The 23203-nt window shown below is 39.5% G+C and overlaps 1 protein-coding gene across 13 annotated transcripts in view; it reads left to right on the forward strand.

Moving 5' to 3' along the window:
• Positions 1-23203, forward strand: part of ARB2A (ARB2 cotranscriptional regulator A) — a 259673-nt gene that overhangs the window by 175563 nt on the left and 60907 nt on the right. For all 13 annotated transcript variants that reach the window (XR_014576622.1, XR_014576623.1, XM_083817159.1 and 10 more), the window contains 2 exons: positions 13273-13389; positions 16673-16757. Coding sequence is in view for 11 of the 13 variants with exons in the window: in XM_083817159.1 (XP_083673285.1) it covers positions 13273-13389; positions 16673-16757 (202 nt within the window). In the remaining 2 variants the exon portion in view is untranslated. The remainder of the gene's footprint in view (positions 1-13272; positions 13390-16672; positions 16758-23203) is intronic.

Consider the following 23203-nt stretch of genomic DNA (forward strand, 5'->3'; position numbering starts at 1 on the left):
TGAATCCATCCACGAGTAAGGGTTTATAAGACAAAGCCATTCCTTTCAGAAGCTCACACTAAGGTTACAAGAGAAAAAAAATATAAGTGGAGGCGTTGTCAGCCCAGGTGTTTTTAAGCTCATGAAAGCTTCCTCCCAGGTCTGGTGTGAGCCGTCGCTCCCTGCCTATGGGTGAACCTGGTTTTATTCCAGCTGTTACCTCAGGCCCCCTCTTTTTTGACATACACCAGAAACACTCCAGGAGCAGAAAAACTGGCGGCCTGCTGGGGCTGAGCTCTGGGCGATGAGGTTTGGCCGCGCCTCAGTTTTGTTGTGAGCCTAACAATTATTTCAGCACCATAGGTTGGATGGAGGTAGCCTCCCAGCGAGGCATTCATCCTGGTGTAGCGATGGCTTAGCTTATAGAAGGACCTCTGCACAGCTGTAGGAGCCGTGTCTCACAGCCGGACTGGCTTCTGTCTCCTCATGGACCCCGCACTGCCCTGGGCAGCCAACAAAACCAGAATCTGCCGCGCGGCAGTGGTGCTGGTATCCACCAGGAGCATGAGACAGGGGCTGCCCAGGTGTGTTGCATTGTTTAACAGGACTTCGGAGAAAAGGGAATGGACTGAAAGCTCACCATTGCTTCTGATTTTAGCATTGCTTATGAAACTTGGGAGATCAGAGGGTCATGTGGAATATCTTGCTAGTGATGTGTAATGGTTTGGAAATAAACACCAGGGGTGGCTCCAGCTGCCTTTGATCTAACTAAATGGCTATTATGCATATTCTATTTAACTTATTTTAAAATTAGGCAAAGAGCATACAAGAATGTTTCTCTGTGTGCTAGATGCCTGAACTTCCAACTGTGTGCTCAGGAGCAAACAAAAGGAAAATGGTTCTCTTTCAAGGAGCCTACCATTTGGTAGATATACACCACAAAGCAGGCATGAAATGCTGTGTGACTGAATGACTGACATTCTACCTTATCCCATGTTTTTAACATTTTGAATTTTTATTGATGAGGGCCAGAATTTGCAGATTTCACACAGTGTCTTTTGCCTTCCATGACATCTGTGAATTTTTTCTTTTTTTTATTTTTTTTTTGAAGTGAGACTTCTTAAGTCAAAATTGATGAGCTCTTAGCTTAAAAAGACAGGAAAGTAGTTAAATCTACAGCAGGTCTGTTTTTTTTTCAGAGTGAAACAGAAACTTTGGAGAGCATGCGCAGAAAGTTCTGCAGACATCTCATGGGGTTTCGTGCCAGGGTGTCTGATCATCCCGGTGACGTGGGATCCCAACAAGCTCTCCCAGGCTCCCACTGCCAGAGGATGAGGCTGTTTTTTCCTCAGGCCCTTCTTGGTGGCCCAGAGGCATTTGTTGCAGCAGTCCTTCCTGGCTGGCCTGTGCCATCACAGCCTCCCCACAGGTGTAGATTGCTTTCAGGAATGACCTGGTAACCACCAAAGGCAGAATCCAATCCAAAATTTTCAAGACGATGTCTTCATTGCATAACAACAGTGAAAAGAAATGCTGCTCTTAACATGCCAGAATCTCCCTTTGATGCTTGTGAGCATGGCAGGGACTGTAGGTTATTTTGCTAAAGAAAAACTGCATGTAGTAAGTGGGTATCTTCTGACATGAAAACCTGGGATTTTTCATTGCTGGTATGCAGCAGCCGTTGTACTGAAACGTAGGCACGATAGTATTCATTACTCTAAGATATTACACTCCTCATTCTTCTGTTGACTCATCACTACCTGGCATAATTTCTCTGACTAATAATGTATGCATGCATCATAAATACTTGAGGACGCTCTGTGGTGTTCCGTTAACCAGCTTGTGGTGACGGGAGTGCGGAGTAGTAATGCATGCTCTCCTGTAGCATTCATTATTCAACAATAAATGATGTGAGCAAGCCAAGGCTTGGGGAGATGACCAGGCTGGCCCAAGGTCCCTGAGCATGCCAGGAGGACAAACACAAAAACGGAGCATTTCTTATTAATCTGGAGAAAGCAGGATATGCTGCTGTCACCAGCAGTGCTTCTGTTTCTGGTGTCACCCTGCCTTCAGAGCCTGCTTGGGTACAAGGAGCATCATCATGGCGAGACGGCGCCCTGGCCCCGCTCCCATTTCCAGAGATGCTGGGGTTGAAGTCAGCTGCTGGGACAGAGCCCCCTGCTCCCCAGGGCTTCAGGAGAGCAGCTCCATGCCCAGCATCTTCTGAGGGTGGAGGCTTCCTTTACCCCTTACAGCTGTGTCTGGTGTGGGCCAGACATCTAGTTCTAAATGCGTGCTGTTTATGAGAGTCCGTTCTGTGCTCTGTGTTGGAAGATCTTTATCTGAATCATTTGTCATATCAGATTAGTTATACATCCCTCAGAGTGCTTCATAAAGTCCTTGTGTTTATAAAAGATTTTATCCTCCTTGGAGCCCTCTTGGCTTTGCTGGTACTTCCCCATATCTCAACTGGGTGGAAAATGTTTGATATCTGGTAGCGTGTCCAATGCCAAGTGCCGGGTCCTGCACCTGGGGCGCAACAACCCCAAGCAGAGCTACAGGCTGGGAGATGAGTGGTTGGAAAGCTGCCTGGCAGAGAGGGACCTGGGGGTATTGGTTGATAGTCGGCTGAATATGAGCCAGCAGTGTGCCCAGGTGGCCAAGAAGGCCAACGGCATCCTGGCCTGTATAAGCAGCAGTGTGGCCAGCAGGTCTAAGGAGGTGATTGTCCCCCTGTACTCGGCTCTGGTGAGGCCGCACCTCGAGTACTGTGTTCAGTTTTGGGCCCCTCGCTACAGGAAGGACATGGAGGTGCTCGAGCGAGTCCAGGGAAGGGCGACAAAGCTGGTGAGGGGTCTGGAGAACAAGTCTTACGAGGAGCGGCTGAGGGAGCTGGGCTTGTTCAGCCTGGAGAAGAGGAGGCTCAGGGGCGACCTTATCGCTCTCTACAGTTACCTTAAAGGAGGCTGTAGAGAGGTGGGGGTTGGTCTGTTCTCCCACGTGCCTGGTGACAGGACGAGGGGGAATGGGCGAAAGTTGCGACAGGGGAGTTTTAGGTTGGATGTTAGGAAGAACTTGTTTACCGAAAGGGTTATTAAGCATTGGAACGGGCTGCCCAGGGAGGTGGTGGAGTCACCATCCCTGGAGGTCTTTAAAAGACGTTTAGATGTAGAGCTTAGCGATATGGTTTAGTGGAGTACTTAGGGTTAGGTCGGAGGTTGGACTCGATGATCTTGAGGTCTCTTCCAACCTAGAAATCTGTGATACTGTGTGATACTGTGAATGTCTGATAAAAAGATGTGATAAAAAATTATTCAGCATTTCCCTCTCTGCTCTTACATGTTTTTCAGACTTTGAAGATGTCAGCCGTATTGTGGTATGCTTGGTGTAATTTGGTTTTCTACCACACATTCCTTTTTGGCAAAGGAGGGTGCATGCAGCAGCAGCATTTCAGTGGGACAGAGAAGGGAAGTTGTTGCTCTTCTCCCTTGTTTGTCTCCAATAATAGATCATAATTTACCATTCCCTAACTGTGAAAAGAGTTATCTTCATGAATTTGTGTGACCCCAGAAGTTTTGGTTTACATACCCTCTTGCTCAGAGACCTTACCTGTGGAGAGACTTGTCCTTCCTGAAGTTACTCAGAGGTTGAAAGAGTCAAAGCTGAAGCTTCAAGGGACAGGAAGAGTGAGTGTTGTCTTATCCTCTTGCTGAAGTGGAAATCCAGCTGTCTGTGTTTAAATAACAAGGGTGTTAGACTTCATGTCCATCTGCGAGGTTCTGAGATTAGCATTCAGCTCCTTCTTTTTTTCTTTTCTGATTCAGGCCTTTTTGAGAAAAATTAATACATATGCTGACATGTTTGTGTACAAATAAATAGGGTCAGCTTCTTAAACTCTTGCTCCTTGCTCAACCAACTGTCTTAAATCTAAAGAAGATTTGCTCTTCTTGATGTTAAACCTATGCAATTTTCCCTGTTTTTGTAGGTATAAAATGGAATATAAGAAAACTAAATATTTCATTAAAAAATACACCAACATAACATTTGCGTAAAGTTATAATAAAATAGTAAATAAAGTTGTAATAAAAGTTTTCCAAGAACCACTCAGATAGAGCAAGTGAAGATGTAATACTATTTTACCATGTTGGATTTAATCCTTAAAATGTACAAATTTGATAGTTTCACATTTGTTTCAATAATATGATTGTTCACTTCTAGACTGAGTTCTGGATTTACACATTTGTTAAACCATGATCATTATTTTCATAACTTACTTGAGGCCATGTTTTTCATTAGATATGAGCCATTACCTTCATGATGGTAAAATATGAAAAGAAAACTCGAACCCCTTGTATCATTTCATATCCAAGCCTTCTGTATTGATGGTTTTCATTACACACTGATTTTCAGAAACAGTTCAACTAATTTGTTATCACAAAAATTTAAGTATTTATATTTGTATTTAACTTTTTCTGAATAAATAAAATGCAAGAGCCTGTATATTCTGGTTCAAAGCTTCTTAGGGCTTTTCAGCCCCAAAGAAAGCTGGCGGTGCTGGCAGCTTACTCGCTCACGTGTCCTTGCTCACCGGTAGCCAGTTGTGTCTCACTGCTTGGGGTCAGCTCTACACCCTGGGCATTGTAAACTGTGTCCTCAATGGCTGCAAAATCTGCTGAAAACCTGGTACCGAACGTACCTTCAAAGCAGGAAACTTGCTCAAAATGTTGGCTCATGATTTGGCCATGCCCTAAACTGAGCAGGGCTTTGAAAATGCAGTCCATGCAAAATTGAGCCCGGGCGTCCAAGTCTGGGGCGGCAGGCTGAGGGCACTCCCAGTTTTGTGCTGAAACACCTCTGTTTCCTAGTTTATATAGATCTTGACCTTCCCCAGTTCTAAAGCACTTTTTAAATTTTCATATGGTCATGGGTCCAGGTGGTTCTGATTACAACTGGCAGTTTATTAATAGCCTTGCTTTACTTTATTATTATTTTTTATTTTGTTTTGGTTTATTTTGTTTTGGTTTATTTTATTTTTGTTTATTTTATTTTATTTATTTTATTTTAAATTTATGTAATTTATTTTATTTCAAACTAGGCATGACACTCATATTGCAGTAAATCAAGAAAAAGCGAAGACATGACCTACATCATAAGGCTTTACTGGCAAAGATGTATCAGCTAAGAGCTTGAAAAAAACCTTTTGCCACCCCAGGCAAGATAACTATGTTAGCAAAACCTCTAGTGCAGGTTCTGCATAGCAGTTCCAGCAGAAGAATATTTTTGCTGGCTTAACTCATGTCGTTTGGAGATGGGATGCAGCTTCCTGCCAGAAAACCTCCTGCATCTCTGTTAAGAGGACTCTGCTGGCAGAGACATGTGGTAAAGCCAGAGCAGCAAAGAATCTTCTGCTGTGCCGGAGGTTTAGGCATGATCGTGCGCTCACAACTTTTTCCACTGCCCACGTCCAAATTAACCGTGAGTACAAAATGAGCTGCAGTTTAGCAAGCTGAGGTGATTTTTCAAATGCACTTTTCCTGGGGCTCATGTACTGCAGTGGACGTACCCAAGTTCCCTTTAAACAACCTGGCTCGAGCATCAGATGCTCTTCAGTACTAGCTGTGCCAAATGCTGCACATGTCAATTTAGGCTGCTTCCTGGCAGAATAAATTGCCCCTCGTGGCACTCCACTTCCCTAAGACAGGACCATTTCTGAGCTGTGTGTTAGAGGCCAGCCAATGTCCCAGCAGAACATCAGCAATTAGACTGACCAGGCGCCACTGTCTGGTCCCAGCTAGGCAGGTGGAACTTGTTCGCCCTGCAAAACACCTTCGTGGCGGCGGTGAGACCTGCAGAGCAAATCCATCTCTGGGGCAGCAGGTTGCTTATGGCAGAAAGGACACCAAGAGCCAGACCCAGCTGGTTACTGCATCTGCTCCTGACTTCCTCTGTGGCTCTCTAGTGGCTGAAAGGCACAAGTCCCAGCAGCCTTCACCACTGAAGTGTTTTGAGAGGCATTAAAAAAATTCTGGGTTTTGTTTGCTTTCATTGAGTGTTTGATAGGAACATCTTGGTCATGCCCTCTTATCTAACTTACATTTTTCGTCTGTGAGGAAGCTGCGTACAGAGCATTTTGTCTTTTTTTTTCTTTTTTTTTAAACAACAGGAGTCAACCCATGTAAGAGCTCTGTAGGTAGCTTTTATTAAAGGTCAGATGCTGTGTATGGTGGCAGTGGGCAGGCAGCCAGTGAGATCCCCACAGGGTTCAAGTTATGTGCTGGGCTTTCTTTTGGGCTATTACAGTGTGATCGTAGTAGCCAAATTGCTGAGAAGTTCATAAGTGAGGTGGGCCAGCCTTGCTACCCGTAGTACTGTAACACCTATTAGCACAAAAGTGTATGTTTGGGAACTTGGTGTTCTCCGGATTATTAGAGGTCCTTGAAGGCTTTTCTCCTGTAAGCTCTCTGTTAAGACACTAGGGACAAGAGAAGCCGGAGAATTGCATTATTAAGTTTAAAGTTTTAATAAAGCTGAACCCTGAGGCTTTTATGCTAGAGAGCCATTAGTTTTGCTTGCACTGTTCGCAAAATATTGCCAGCAGAATTTTGTGTATGGGGAGGGGAGGTGGGGAGGGGCTGGTTTTGTTTTTGTTTTTGTTTAACTGAGCTATGCATAAGGGAGATGACCACTACCCTTATTTTAGAAGTACATGTTTTGCTAATCAGGATTGGCTTTAAGAATTTTTACCCTAAAATTAGGATTTATATGGAAAATATCAGTAGAAGTTCTGAAATGGATACAAATTTACAGCGTGAACTGTGGCAAGTCCTAGACTCCAGATGCTCTAAAGCAGTCTGTTCTAATATATTCATATGTTATTATTACCTTTACAGTGTGATGTATTGCTGTAGAAAGCTATCACAATCGTAGATGTAACATCCAATTGGTCTGGAGAAAATATCAGAAAATACTTGGCCTTGGTCATTCTATGATTGTGTCTGCAGTTTTCTTGCTGTTTAAAACTGGTATGTATCAAATGCTTTGTCTACTACAAGCAAGGATTTTAGCATGTCTACGAATACAGTTAGGGAAAATTATTCTTCTTGCTAACTGAAAATGGGAACTAGTTTGACTTACTTTAGATTATTTATGATGTTTGTTATATGCTGTTCAAGTATAGCTGCTCGGTAATTCTACTCCCCAACTAATAATATTTTATGAAAACGTGGGAGTCTAACTGACTTTTAAGATGTGCAAAAAACTGAGAGTATTTTAAAAATTCAGGAATTCTATCCAGGACGCAGTGAAAGGTCTTGGGAATCCCAGACCAACAAACATGCAGTGCACGCAAACAAAATTGTATGCTTTGTGTTGAAGAGGAGTCTTTCTGAGTTCAGGAAAGGAATTGGCTCGAGTGTTCATGTTCTCACAGAGCAGTTCCTTGGTTTGTATGACACTGAGTGAAAGGAGACCTGAAGGGCACACCTAAAAGAGAGTGGACCTGTACCAAGCTTCCTGGAGAGCACACGAGGTTCCTAAGAATATGCACTTCCTTGCAAAAGTGTTAAATAAAAATTGCCCACTCACACACCATTCCTAGTGAGTGATTTCTTATCTACTACTGCTCCTACAAATTCTTCATAGACCAACCAATGCCGTTTTGATCCACCAGAATGGTTACCACAAATTCACTCCACTTCTGGAAACCATTGAGCATATTTGGACAGGGGCTTTCAGTTCAGTTTGATCTGAAAGGAGTTCAGTTTACACATGCCAATACCTCTTAAAGATTCAATCCAGTGTGAGGCAATGGGAGACAATGGAAGCATTTGCGTCAAATTTAGTTTTACTCCAAGCCAATTACTTAAGGTAGACATACCCATTCAAGCCCAGTACATATCATGGAAATACCATGCCACAACTGATATTGGCATGGAAGACAGAGGAAGTACATGAAAGGTTTTCTTAAAAGATCAAGACAAAGTGAAATCTGGGGTATTTTTTAATTTTTGTTTTTGTTTTTGTTTTTTTTCAATTTTTCATAATTCCTAATTACAAACAACTCACAGGACTCGGTATCCCGCAGACCCTATGTGATGGCAGTTGACTTGGTTGTTTGAGCCCATATAAATACAAATTTTCAGCCATTTAAATTTTGTTAGAATAGGTATAGGGAGTGTGGAACTGATGTTGCAAAGTGTTACACCCACAGGCCGCTTGTCTAAAGTCTAACTGGGCCATGCATGGATTTCCATGTTTGCAATATCAGACCTTTAAGTCACCTTTTAGAATAGTGATGCTTTCATTTGAAAGCTCTGCTACAAAATCTATTAATATGAAAGATTTATTTGATCATCTATTCTAAATATTTATATAGAGAGGTAATGTATTACATATGTGATATGTGTAAGAGACATGTTTTATAGGCATACACTACAGATAAAGAAGAAAGCAGCCTTTTGTTATTATAAAATTATTATAACTGTATAATGTAACCTTACCAAGGATTGCCATCTGACATTATGAACAGCTTAGTAGTAACTCACTTTTTAAATTTGCAAATAAACATGCAAATAATATATCTGAATTTAATGGATGAAGTTTTAAATTATTTCCAGTTCATGCTTATGTAGTGATAGAGTTGAACTCTTGTGCAACACCTGTTCCTTGCCAAGCGAAGGAATAAACTTTCAACTACTGGAATAGAGATGACTTTCAAAAAGGCATCTGAATGCTTTCTGCCTTCTTACAGTGGACATCTAGGAATGTACCCAATACAAGGGTATCAAATGTAAAGCAGCGATGATATGGTAAACAAATTACAAAAACAAACCTTACTGTGACTACAGAGAAGGAACCCAAAGACAAAAATAAACTGGTACTTCATTAATAGAAAAGAAGACTGGGAAAGTCTAGGGGGCCCAAAGTGGTGTATTGAGTGATATCGTAATAAAGGAAAACCTGACGGAGAAGTGCCCATGTAACTACTTCTGACTATAAATGAATTTTTGGAAGAACAAGAAGGAATGTAAGGACAGAGTGATAGAAGCTCTAAGCCATCCAGTGAAGGGGTACACCGTGTTATAGCTTTTTTTTTTTTTTTTGAATCTATTCAGAGGAAAATAATTTAGGATTTGAAAATTAGCGTTGATCTGGAAATTAAGTAATTCTTAGGCTGTGAAAACTGAGTGTCTGTGGAATTTACTGATGTACAAAGAGTACAAGGCATAAAATGATCTTTAGATGAAATCCCTAGGCCTTTATTTGCAATTGTTGCTTCAGTAAAAAACACAGTTTTCCTGGAAAAAAAAATAGTTTGTAATATTGTAAACAGTCTATTCTATTAAATATCTTCAGTTATAGCACGTCAGTTTTAAGAGGCTGCACTGGCTGCATGGGATAAAACTAGTCCTGGGAAGTGTAAATTGTGCATCCCCTAGCATCTTTCCTTTGGAATTAGAGTTGCATCAAATTTGAATGGTAGCTGGGTGCTAAATTTGCATTGGATATTAATGTATTTTACCATATCATTTTTTATTCTGAATTCAAAACTATTTTTAGAGAAGATACATATACTTTCATTCTGAGCTATCAGTCCATTCAATCTGAAGCATTGATGCCTCTGTGAGCAAAAGCATTTGGGCTGCTCATATCTTCTTGAAGGATAAATTAGGGTCCTTGCTAGGAGGGCCTGCTGTTTGAGCATCACTTGGACCTGCTCTTCTCAGTTATAGTAATCACTTAACATCACACTGTAGCAGAGGACTAGAGCTGTTGTAGTAGAAGCTATGGCACCTGGTCTGGATGTGTTCTGTTGTGACATTTCTGTGTCACTTAAATATGGACACATTAGACTTGTTCAAGTGAAGGTTGTAGCCTTAATTCTTTCTCTACTTCATGGTTTTCTTTGCGTTTTGGGGGATTTGGGGGTGTGTTTGTTTGAAAATACCATTATACAGGTATCCACAAAGCTGAGCAGCAGGCACCAGCGGGTGTTATGTGTGTCCCAAGTGCATTGGATAAGAATCCAAGTGCATTGGTTTCTTTTTTGGGTCCCCCACTCCCAAATGCTAGCTGTAGATCTTTAGGTCTTCTGTCTGGAGTCAGTGGCCTGCTGGGATCTGGGATCTCTCTGCATCTCTGAAAAATATTTTATTTTTTCCAGTCTGGTTCTTTAGCCCAGGTCCTGGATGAGTTACTGCTGCTGCATTCATAATCTTGTGCTGTCAAAGTCTGCTTTCAGCATTGTGTAGCTGTCCTGATGGATCCAGAAAAGGGTCATTGCGTCTTACAGGTCTTACTTCTAGTTACCTTCTCTGTAAGACAACTTTGTTTTAATAGGGTTTCTGAGCCATTCTTATGGCAAGCAGAAAAAATGGAGGACCTGGTTCACTAACAAAACTGCATCTGGTACTGGTTTTAGGAGAAGCCTGGAACCAGAAGCTCCGAACAGCCAGCAGGACCTGCAGCCCTTCAGCAGAAGGCCTTTCTGCAGACGCTGCCGTTCTGTTTGGATAAGGAGGGTGATGTTACCTTTCCTGTCCTGTAAAACAGTTGGATCGTTGTGATGGCTAGGAAGGGAAAGGACTGGCACAGCCCTCCCAAAAGCAGCGTCTGCAATCGGAGTGATCAAGTGCGTGATCATTTTGTGCATATAACTCTGCCTGAGAAAGGGGACAGTAAAGCTGCAGACTAATAAAGCAGCTGTTTAGTATCTCGTGCCAGTCTTCCTTTGCAGCATGGGCTGAAGACACATGAATATCACTGGGCAGAAATTATTCCAGCTGAATATTCAATTCATACTGTCCAATTCAATTCAATTCTTCATACTTTTTTGAGGCTCTGTTTCCTTTTTTCAACCTTTCTGAAAAATTCCGGATACCAAAGCTGTTAGCACCTGCTTCCAACCCAGTCCCCCTGAGCAGGATGTATCAGATATGTCTGCGTGGCCCTCCAAATTCGTGCAGTGGTACTGATGGCTCAGGTTGGGTCAGGAGGAAGCTGGTCGTGCTGTGACATGCCACTGTCAAAGAGGGGCAAGTTCCACAGCCGGGGTGCATTCACCGTGCACAAACAGCACATCCACGCAGGACACGATGCTGAGTAGCTCAGTAGATGTGCAGCCTGCCTTACAGTGAACTAACTTACCTGTGGAGATAAGTCTGGTAGTTATTTTTGGCCAGTACTTTCTAAACTGCATTTAAAAAAATGATTTTTCAGTTATTTTATAGATCCGAACCACATGTGGGGCCTGGTGTAATCCTAGAGAAATTACTTTAGATGACATATTCACGAGTCCAAGTTCTTCTGAAATAAGCTGGTTGAAGATCTGAGTGAATCAGCCTTTTAAGAGGCAAAGCATTTATCAGTGCTTGAGATGTTCTTATAGCTTTGGGGAGGAGGATTATAGCGTTGATAAAAATCTCCATTTTGAGGCTCCACCTTCCTGTGGAGCTCCGGGGTTTCATCCCAAGTTTAGCAGAATCACCGGTGGTTCCTTCAATTGCCTGAAGACCGCCCTGAGACATCCATTATTCGTACATGCAATTCTTATTCACCACTCTTAGACTCTGTAGTGGACGGGATCTGTACATCTTCATGTTTACGGTGAAATTCAATGCTCAGTGTCGGATGTTTGGCTGAAAATGGCAGTGTCATGTTACCTCTTAATGAAGCCCAGCCTTTTACAATAGATGCTATTTTGTCCAAAATGTGTGATTTTGCCCCCCACGCACTCACCTGTTATCCTATTCTCCAAATATTGTAGGTATTAAATGTGAAAAAACTATATGTATGGAAAGTCTTCTCATGAAGGAAGATCACTCTTAGAAGCATCTTCATATGTGTTTGCCCCAAATTTCTTCAGCTTAGCTGAATTCCTAAATCACATAATACTGACAATATGATAGTCAGGCTACTAAGGAAGGTGAACACCTGATTTTCTCCGGAATGGGAAGCTCTACGTTTATGTTATCTGTCCAATAATGGGGAATATTTTTCACTTAGAATATTAATTTGACTACACTGATTTTAAAATATATATAAGGTAAATAAAAAAAACAGGGTAAGACATTCAGAATGTCATACTGCAGTTATGTGAAACTGGAAGTAAGAATATTTGGTCAAAAAGGTTTACATTTATGGTATTTAGAAGATACCAGGAGATAGTTTGTAGAGGATAATGATAAATGCAACTTTCACATCAAAAATCTGGATTGAGGTGATTATTTTTGAGTTTCTGATGAAAAAAAACATTCACATCTGCTTTGTAAAAGTCTGTTTTAGAGAGGTGTTTTTGGAGATGCAGCCTGTATGCTGATAAGCAGTTACTAGAACATGAACAAAGAATGTCTGGCTTTAGAAATGTTGTATGTATTGCCATTTATACAAAAGAAAGACGAAAAAACATTAACTTTAGTGTGGCATACACAGTGATAAAGACACTAGTTGTGAAATGCTGGTTTTAAAAGTATAATTCATTATGCTTTCTTTGATCCAGTCTTACAAATTAGGGTCACTCATGTCAGGAGATTAAAACCTTTTTGTCTTTCTTTGATATCAAACTATTCTTTTTCAGTCCCTTTTATCTTGCAGAGCAGCACTGAATTCCACAGCATCTTTGTCAGTTCATTCGTGTTATTTGCAGCAATCATTTAATTGGTTTTAGTACTAATAATATTTAGTCGTACTGTCGTTTGCAACAACAGAGACTCTTTAATAACCTAAAAATGTTGAGAAGCTCTGGTGATAGCTGGGTAAGCATATGTATAAGAGAGACCACAAAGAATTTTGGGACCATGGTGGGAGTGCAAGGCAGCTAAATTGGATGGAAAAAGAAAAAAACCCATACAAGTCAAAGTAAGATTGTACATCAGAAAAACTACAGCAATCTACTGAAAATTAGTAGATGATAGTCATGAGTAGCTTACAGTGAACCACGGGTACCAGCTTCCCTGAAGCACAGAAATAGGAACTTGAAGAAGCTTGTAAAAGGTGTCCTCAGGGAATCTTCCATTTTTTCACTATGATACCTTTAATCCTAGAATTGTCAAGCCACATGGAAAATAATAGGACTGAATAGTTCAGTCAGTTAAAAGTTAGTATTATTTCTTTTATCAAAAATATTAGGTCTTTCTGTGTTTCTAGAGCTGTTAGGATTTGTATAAACTTTAAAACAAGTGAAGTCAAGTATTGAACTTGCATTACTCTTCCTTTTTTAATTTAAGATCATTATCTGTGACTAAGCAGGCAGTGCTCTACAGAAATAAAGAACTTAAAGCCAATATTTTTTAACAGATGATTCAACGAGAGGCAGAAGTAAAGAATAAGGTAACTGCTGTGGCGTTAACAGACTCTGTTCACAATGTGTGGCATCAAGAAGCTGGCAAAACTATTCGAGAGTGGATGCGAGAGGTGAGGCCAGTTTCTTTTTTTTTTTTTTAGAGTTGGGGTGTATATGCCTGCATATGGTTCTTTAAACATTTCTCTATCTGCTGACCATTTATTTAGGGTGAGAAAGAGAGCACATTACAGAACCATAGGAATTGTGTCCCCATACCAGCCCCTAAAATAACTGAGCTTAAAGCCATTACTGAGCTTCAAAGTTAGCAGTCAAAATAGTAAGAATCAGCTTCAGTGTGCAATATAAAAACATAAATGGTTGTAGACCAAGTGTTGACTGGTAACTGAAGCAAAGTCACCCAAAGTGCCAGAGTACTGCTTCTGGCCTGCTATGGTGGTGGTGGAAAAGCCCCTTGAAGCTCTTCCTGACTCGGCTTGCTGATTTGTACAGCTGGTGAAAAATACTTGCATTTATGAGATGTGATTATTTCTGAAGTGCTCTGAGATTTTCTGATGAAAGTCAGAGTGTTTACTACTGTATAAAAGGAATGGCTAGTTGGTGATGATCCGATGGTGATTTATGGCCAGCAATCACAGTTTTCCACCCTTGGGGGAAGGACGACACCATGCATTCATTATTAATTTTCATACTTAAGTATGGGATTGGTAAAATTCAATCTTTTTTTTTGTTGCTGTTAAAGTGAGACTAACTAAATTTGTGAATCTATTCCTTGTCAAATTAAGCTCATATCTGTGTTTTCTACATTCTCATTTCAGAGTGCTAAAATGATAAGTGTGTGTGGCAAATACAAACTCCTTTATCCTGAACTTTTTGTTCAACTTGACTTTTTCCTATGGTTTTAGTGAAACATTGTGTGCAGACTGCCTATTCCTGACTTAACCTTACCGTTTTATAGGCCATGACTGATGGGAATAGAGAATCACCTGGGATGCAGTCTGACAGCTCTGACTTAAATGTTAAAAATGTAAAGAATGGTAACCCCTACAGGCTCTGTCAGAAAAATCCCCATTTTCTTTATGGGAAATCAAAACCTTAAAATATATGTTACATAGTAAAACTGAAATTTTAAATCCTGTAATTTGAATCTGACAACTCCATTTTTCTTTAAGCATTTAGTCTGAATAAGACAAGTGCATTACCTTTAATTTCATTTGCAGAAAGCAGATCTTAAAGAATAAGTTAAATGATTAATGGCCTAAAAAGTGGATGGAGTGTCATAACTTACATTAGCATTGAAAATCTCCTATAAGAAAGAAGAATTTTACATATGTGAAGTGTGGCTGAGTGGTATTAAGACTTGCATATCACCTGGATATCTCTTACTTTAATCAGGTTTAAGGCTACTGGTAAAATGAATAATAATTAAAATATACACCTAATCGCTGCCTGTCTGTAGGGCTAATTGCTGTCATTGAAAGAATGAATTGTTAAAAAAGTAATTCTTCATTGGAGCTATCTCTCTGTATCATTGGTAGCCTATTTTTAGTACCTATAGAAGTCATGATTTTTGAATTTATTAGGAGCTGTGATGAATGATAAAACAAATCATCCATTTACATATCTTGACACTGCTTTCGAGAATACTTATTTCTTACAGGCAAGTGTCACATTGTATATAAAAGCTGGTTAATTGTGTGCTAATCTTCTGTATTATCTCCAGCTCTCTGATGTAGTGTTCTATCAGTAGTTAATATTAATTTTACTTATTTCAAATGAATGTAATACTTCATAAAAATTCTACTTCTTTTATAATTTCTACCATCATACATTTGCAATTTCACATTCAGTTGTTAATTAAAATTATATATGCAAATTGTAAAATGTATAATACTTTACTACTTTAAACCTTGAAGCCTTTGTGAAATATTCCATTTTAACCATTTTTTACTAAAAAGTTACATTACTGGATAGTGTGTTTGTTTTTATTTTTTTTTTGTCCACCGAGTTCAATAGTTTCATTGATCTACTGTTTCTTACAAAAATCTGCCATGCTTTGTGAACTTCACTTTCTAATCTCATACAGCAACCCTTCCTTTATGTTGTTCCTGCTCTCCCTGGTCCCAGAGCAGTAGGGTTGCCTTGACAAATCTATTCAAAAGCCATTCCTCGGCCTTTATTGGTGGGGACTGAAGCCTTTGAAATTCTCTCCTCACTGCAACACAGCTGACATCTTCTTCCAGACAGAATGAATTAAGGAAATACAATAAGACACTTGATCTACCAGTCAAGGATCTTTCCACACTGAGGACGGACTCCATGGTGCACAACTAGGGCAGCAAGCATCTACAAGTACACAATACATGCTTGTTTACCAGAATAGCAATCATCCATTTTTACAATCGTGATTGATGGGATGATTTTTTAGAAATCTGTCTGAAAATTCATTGGCTCTTTCCCAAAAAAAAGTTGTGTTTTTTTTTTTTCTTTAATGAAGTTAATCACTTTTGAGAAAGGCGGAACTCAGATTTGTAAGAAGGAATCCATGTAGATCATTGTAGTTTGGCAGGACATCCTATTAAAAATGTACTTCCTTTATAATTGAATCTTCAGTTCAATGTATTTGGTGTAGTTTCAGCATATTTTATTAGAAGTGTATTATTTAATGCTTTAATTCATAGACTCCTCTGAATATATATCATTTGGATCAAAACATTTAAAAACTTACTGGTAAATTCATCACACTCAGAGGTCCAAGAGTGAAAGTAAATGTAAATGTTTCCTGAACATAATCCCCCAAAGACCAGTATTTACATTTTTAAGTGTTCATGCCAATTCATTGCAGTTATATATTTCCAGCTATTTGTATATTAATCTATCTTAATGGCTTCTGCTTAACTCTAATCTCTTGGTTTGGAATTTCACTGCCTTCTCTCCACAGCATACTCCATCAAAACACCCTTAAAATTCTGACTTCTTGCGACTTCTGAAGGCAGCAGTTCAGTTTTTATATAAATACCTATTTAACGATTACAGAGAAAAATGGCTTAAAATGTGCAGTGGATTTTTCAGACTCCAGTTGGTCCAAGTACCTACTGAAGGCCAGGAGCACTCAAAGTAGTGCTTAAAGACATGCTATTTAAGCACATTATGAATATCTTGATCATCCTGATCTTACCCTTTTTACCTTTTTTTTTTTTTAACCTACTTAGGATGAACCTACAATATGTAAACATCACTTGGCATGACCAAGCTAGTGTAGTTTACCTTCCAGTCCCTGTTCGGACCGCTGTGTAAATTAGAGCATTTTGAAGCGATACCCTTACTTACAAAGCCCGTGTTTATCCTTGCTCTGAGTTTTTGGCTTAGCAGACAATTGCCTGTCTTCCCATGCAGAACTGTTTTAACTGGGTGTCCAGCTCCGAACCGCTGGATACAGCCGTGGAGTCAATGCTGCCCGACTGCCCCCGGGTCTCTGCAGGTAGGTCGCTTTGTGCGCAGGCGGTGGATGTAGCCGTTTGTGCCCAGGGGTGGCTTGGTCATTTAAAAATACATTTGGCTTTGAGTGTATTTTAACCCTTCGACAGCAAGATATGGTCGGAAGCAGATGGCTGACTGAATACTGCACCTTTATACAGTCCACTTAATTTTTTGTCTTTTATAGGATTTTCATTTTCCTGTCTCCATATATTTTTCTAATCTTCTTTTCTCTTTTGGTTTAATTAATCGATGACTTATAGATAGAAGGTTACAAAAAATAATAGTGATGATGAAAACTGGGAAATTTATTATATGCCCTTGAATAAACATCTAACTTTATGTAGGCAAGAAGAATTAATGAAAGGTACACATAAGTGAAGCAGAACACTTCCCTGAGTGCTGATCAATGGAAGTCTAGTCCGTATTGCAAATTATTTACAGTGTCCAAGACAATGTGAGATTTCTCTTGTTTGGGAAGTATTCAGCTATACTTTCTCATTAATTAATCATAAATCATAAGAAGCACATGAAATAATATACAGAGACTTTTGTTAACGTGTAATAATTCCAGAAGGTGTGTGTAATTGTCAGTGTAACAGGAAAATCTCAAATCTACATAGGAAAGTAATCTAAAATACATAAAGCTGTTACTGAGCATGTTTGATTTGATTGCTCATGTTTGATTATCAGTTTTCTTAAAAGCCATAGGTAAGGTATTTCTGTAGAATACAAAATCAGGTTCAAAGGAACACACTGCCTATACAATATTAATTTAAAAGCTGTAGCACTGTTTGACCTTGCTCTGTGAGACACAGTTGTTCATTTGACAAGTTAGAGATCTGTATCTGTGTAGATATGTGAGGTTGTTAATGAGACCTCACATTGCAGATGAAATTTAGTTTACTGCAGGTTACTTTGAAGGCTTAAAAAATTTAGCCATACTTTCTTTGAGAGCTCACAACAACCAGAGACCTGTAATCACATTTTTACTGTGAGCTGAGATCTAACCATGCAGATCATCAGCTATGTACAGACACAGTGCAATAACATTGACATTGCTCTTTAGTGCTTAGGGAGATGAAATATTACTAAAATTTTCATAGATTCAACATTCATTTACCAACTTTTTACTCCTTTATGGAAGACTACTGCAATTTAAAAGAAAAATATTGTTCAGTAGCAGAATTCCTCAAAACAGTATTAACTTTCAATCTTTGACATATGTGTAGCTATTGTGGAAGGCAGCATGTTATAGAGGTCATTTTAGTCAGGTAAATGAGTGCTTGGATAGCAACTAGTCAGTATTTATAGTGCACTTGCCAATACTGAAAATCGACCATTTGAGCTTCTCTTCTCTTCCTTTTATTCATCCTATGCAAATAATGTAAAGGGTATTATATAAAAGAAATCCTAAATGTTATTTAGAAACTGACTGACACTTCAATAAGGGTATGAATAAGTCTTGATTTTACATTTCTATTGAGGAAGGGTCATAGTGGGCATAATGTTTATATTCAATGAAGTTAAGATGCACTGAAGTTGCTGGCAGAAGAATTAATTCGAATGAGGTAGTATTTCAGCAAGTAAAAATTGTAAAAGAGTAAGTTGGCTATTTGTATTTTTTCATGCTTGCAAACAGTGCTACTAGATTAAGATCACTGATGTTTTTGATGTTTTCATAAGAGATTTTGAACAATGATTTAAATGGAAGCTTACTATTTCCAGCTTGGTTCTTAAAAGGACAGTTTTAAATAGTATAGCTTTATGTGACTACTGCTGAATTATCAGTTTACTCATATGTTTCGTTCATATTTCTTTCTATATATGGACAACTCTAAGACATCTACAGAGGAACAACTGAATAATTCCTACAGTGTGTTTATATGAGCAATGGTGAAAGCCTGCATTAGGGCAATTTGTAATAATTTTATGAAATGCTACTAGGTTTAGGAGCACTAGTATCTAATGTGATTTTATTTCAGTGATTTCCTGAGAACTGCAGTACTGAAATAGCCCACACTCAAATACTGGCAGCATTGCCCTTGGTATTTAAATGAATAACAGTCAGAGCAGTCACAGCATTGAGAGGAGATTTTTTTTAAATAAATCTACAGCAGAGGGAAGATTTAGTTATCTTTTCTGCTTGAAACCCTCTTCTTTATTTGTGTTTGCACTTAGAAGTAAGTTCAGGAATATCTGTCTCTTGGGCGTATCTCATGAGCCAACTTTTTCATAAAGGATCTGATATTCAGCCAGCCAGCATACTGGGATTTACAGGCAACCCCAGTTTGTTTGTGAGCAGTGTATACTTCATATTACATCACATTTACTTGCTTGTATTTTCCTTACAAATCACCGGAGAGAAATAAATGGCTATCAAACTGGAAAAACAACTCTCATTTCCAGATAGAGTTGTTCAAGCTTTTGATTAGAATATTATTAAGTAATTAAAATGTTTGCCATAATTCATTCATGTCTTACTCACTTACAAAGAGGAATTAATACACTTTAATAATTAAACAGTGTGGGCGTGAGAACAACAGTGATACAGAGAGAGCTATCCATAATAAATTCATTCTGTTTCTTTGTGGCTAGAAGTGGGGTACTGTGGGGGTCTTTATGGTCATTTCTCCATATTTCAAGGATTTTGTTACATGCTGTTGTCATAGCATAAGGTCTTTCTGTGGCAGGTTGTTATCACGTTGAAGGGATAATCTTCTAAAAACTGCCATGTAACCCAGTTGTGCTATTTGGTGTATGTATAAAAGTATCAATCTCCTACCTTATTCACTTTCAGCCCTCATTAAGGACCTCTGTTAGACTTGAGGTTGTCTTCTTCTTCAGTCCTTATCCACCTTCCTAATGAAGTAAAATCAGAAGACCGCTCTTCTGTCTCGGGGGAGATGGATCCATTTCCTATCTATCCAAAGACATAAGAAAACGTAGGGTGGAGAGGGCTGAAGGCTTTAGAAGCAGTCTATACATTAAAAACCATCACATAAAATGGAGTGGCAGTAGGAGTCGTAGAAGTTGGAGGTGAGCTAGTAATTTGATTCAGAAAATGGGACAGAAGTTTTAATGACAGGCTGTATCATGTTAATGCTAGTCATAGTTGTAGCTCTCTTTACATCTCCGAGACCTTACAACATTTCTCCTGTTTCCAAAGCAGAAGTTCATAAGCCCTTTGGGAAGCCATCCTAGCACAGCAGATGCTGGGTAGGAATTGCTGAAAGTGACGATGGGGGAAAGTAAATTTATGGGTCCATGTCTGTCTCCATTGCAATTCAGGAATTAAGTTACTTTTATTTCAAGATAGTGTTCTGAACATTAGCTCAGGAAAGGTAGCATGGGAAAGTTTGTCAGGTAAGCGTGGCCTTTGTTTTCCTGAATACTGTAATTTTGGGGTGTCTTATGAGGAGCTCCTAAGTCTTTGCACAGGATACCATCCTTAGCTGATACATTTCTACCAGTGAAAGCTTTTTATTTAGGAGATTAAACTGCAGTATTTTGCCAATGTGGATATGCACCAACACTCATTTACATAATCAAATAAAGTTACTGTAACATTACTAAAATGAATTGCTTAATCAAATGCTTTTAAAGCCTTTCTCGTTGACCCCCCAAATCACTAGTTATTCTTTTAACAGTTGCAGCCAATGTAGTTAAAACATTGTAAAATAAGGAAATTATAACATCAAAAGACAAACAAGATGACACAATGGAATGAAACGTTGACAGTAATCAAGAAAAGCTCTATTCACAGATGAGCCTAGGCTTGAATATATGCCTCTTTAATAAGGAAAAAAGTGCAAGACCGAATCCACACAGCTGAATGAAGTGAAATCAGTCTGGTTACAGGAAAAAGGAAAAAAAATAATAATTTTGGGGAACAGGTGTGACCCTTGCTGGTGGTGCTGGTGACCAACTGTAAATCATGGAATAGTATTTTGAGGGAGTCCTCAGATAATATTTACTGGTGTCAAACATAAAGCTTGAATTGTATGTTGTATAAAACCTTTAATTTCACTTAGGTGAGACGAGCACAACATTTTTTACTTTGAATTCCAAAAAAAAAAAAAAAACATTTGTATTATTTCTAACAGGCTGCAGCAGGTGTTTGACTTCCTTTACAGATCAATAAATGGAAGGAAAAAAAAAAGTGGCTTACCAGAATGATGGAATGGTTGGGGTTGGAAGGGACCTCTGAAGGTCATGTGGCTTAATCCCCTTCTCAAGAAGGGCCACCTAGAATATGTCCAGCCTTCCATAAGATCCACTGCATGTTAATAAAGGAGCCGTGGTCATAATAATTAAAATGCACATAATGTTGTGGAGTTTTTACTGGTATTATTTTTGTTGGTATTATTACATTTACTTGCCCTGGAACTGCCATGGTACCAGAATATGAACTCAGTCTCAGCAAACTGAGCAGACCCAGAGCTGCTGTTCCAGACTTTTGGCATCTAAACTCACCTGTCCCACCAAGGAGGTGACGTAGTTGTTTTGATGGAGCTTGTCCCAACAAGGAGCAGGGGTGTCATCTGCTGAGCCTTGCAGCATAACCACAGCCAGAAGCATTCCTGCGTGTGTTAAACACGTCCTGTGTACTTTTCGGGGGGGAAGAGATTGGAGATTTTTCTGTATGTGCATAAGAGACTCGCAGTTCAAAACAAATGAAAGATGAGATTCTGCAAAGCTCACTGAAAAACAGGGAAAAGCTTGTTACCTGCTGTTTTTGAGTCCTTGGCATAACTTGATTTAATATCCAGACAAAAATATGCTACTAAACAGTCCCCTGGAGACTGCTGCTTTGTGCTAAGTAATAGAATAGCATCAATAATCCTTCCATGGGGCTACAGTAAATTTAAGTAAAGTTATTCTGGACTGTTAGATCTGCTTAAAAGCACTGATCCAAGAAACTGAATGCATGACTTGCACAGCGAGCCGTCCTGTGGAAGAGCAGACCTGCAGCCCAGCTGTCAGATGAAGCCTGTGTGGCAAACCTGGTGTCGATAGCAGTGAAGCCAAGAATCATCCCTTTGGCTGCAGAGGTGCAGAGGCTTTGTCTAACAGGTGGCTTTTGCATGCTGTTGTGGAAGTTCAGTGTTTCTGCAGAAAGACCCCACCAGCCGCAGGGGCACCCCATGCTGAGCAGTCCCTGGGGTTCAGGCAGAAGGACCTCCTGCTCTGCAGCACTGCAGGGTCTGTGCTCGGGGAGCTACGTGGGTGGGGTTCATGACAGCCACAGTGAGGACAACCACAGTTTGCTTTTCTCTGCTTTTTTATTCCCAGCCTTACTTGTATCCCACTAAACTGCCACCCTTAAACATTTATGAATCTTGTTCATAGCAAACAAGGCAGAGGCAACCATAAAGTATGTTAAGCACTGAGACAATACATTAGCTCATCCCCCTCTTTTTAGCCTGTTTTACCAATGCTTCTGATTTTTCATTCTTTAATCAATTTGATGAAGACTTTTCTGGACTATTTTCTGATATTAGTATTTTGTGACCAGTGATCTGTGTCCAATAATTTAAGAAATACACACACACACATACCATGCACATTTCAAAATAAGGCAGATTAGACAATTTAGCTGTTGAGCTAAAAATGTAATTTTTGCATTCACTAGTCATTCATGGAGATTAAGATTACAGTAATCAGTGTTTACTGTAAACCTCTTTACATTTTATGTCTTCATGTTCATGTAGTTCTGCCAATAAAAGCGTTTCACTTAAAAGATTAAACACTACAGTGCTCTGTCAAAGTGGCAGGCTCCTATATTTATGTATGTGTCAATTTGTTTTAAGGTATTTGTAACTTTAATAGCACAGGCTGAGAAATACAGGAATCTGCAGCATGAAGGTAGCTCTGTAGCCTGCTGTGAGCATCCTTCCATGCTGGAAGGGCTGGTCCTGCACTCCCATTTCTGCCACTGTACATCAGGGATTGGAAATTATTACAGACACTTTGAAGCATCAGCCTGTCTCAGGACCAGCTCTGGCAGGTGCTGCACATGTGCACTAAGTCCAGCTTCAGATAATGTCTTCTTAGTGCAGAAGTAAGTAGCTTTTTCCCTGCTCCTGATTCTTCAAAGGAACTCTGCTCTTAGTCTCCTGCTCAGCCTCAGGTGTTTCAGGCGGCTTTTTGTTTCATGTGTGATACCTAGATGGATGTGAGCTTGTATGTTGTGTTTTGAGTTTTAGCTTTGCAGTGCTTTGGAAAGGACAAAATCTGTAAAGACCTGTTGAATGGTATTTCAGTTTCTGTTCCAGAACTCCACAGCCTCAAAGGTAGATATGAAAATGTGAATTTGAAAGTGTTGATTTGAACTAGCGGATGTGGCGGCAGTGGGAGAATTCAACTTTATAATTAATTTATAACTTCTTCATGAGCAGTTAGTTGTTTGATATACCACCAGTACCGTTATTTTTTAGCACACTCATT

The sequence above is a fragment of the Anser anser genome, assembly GCF_964211835.1.
Source record: "Anser anser genome assembly, chromosome: Z".
Classification (NCBI taxonomy): domain Eukaryota; kingdom Metazoa; phylum Chordata; class Aves; order Anseriformes; family Anatidae; genus Anser; species Anser anser.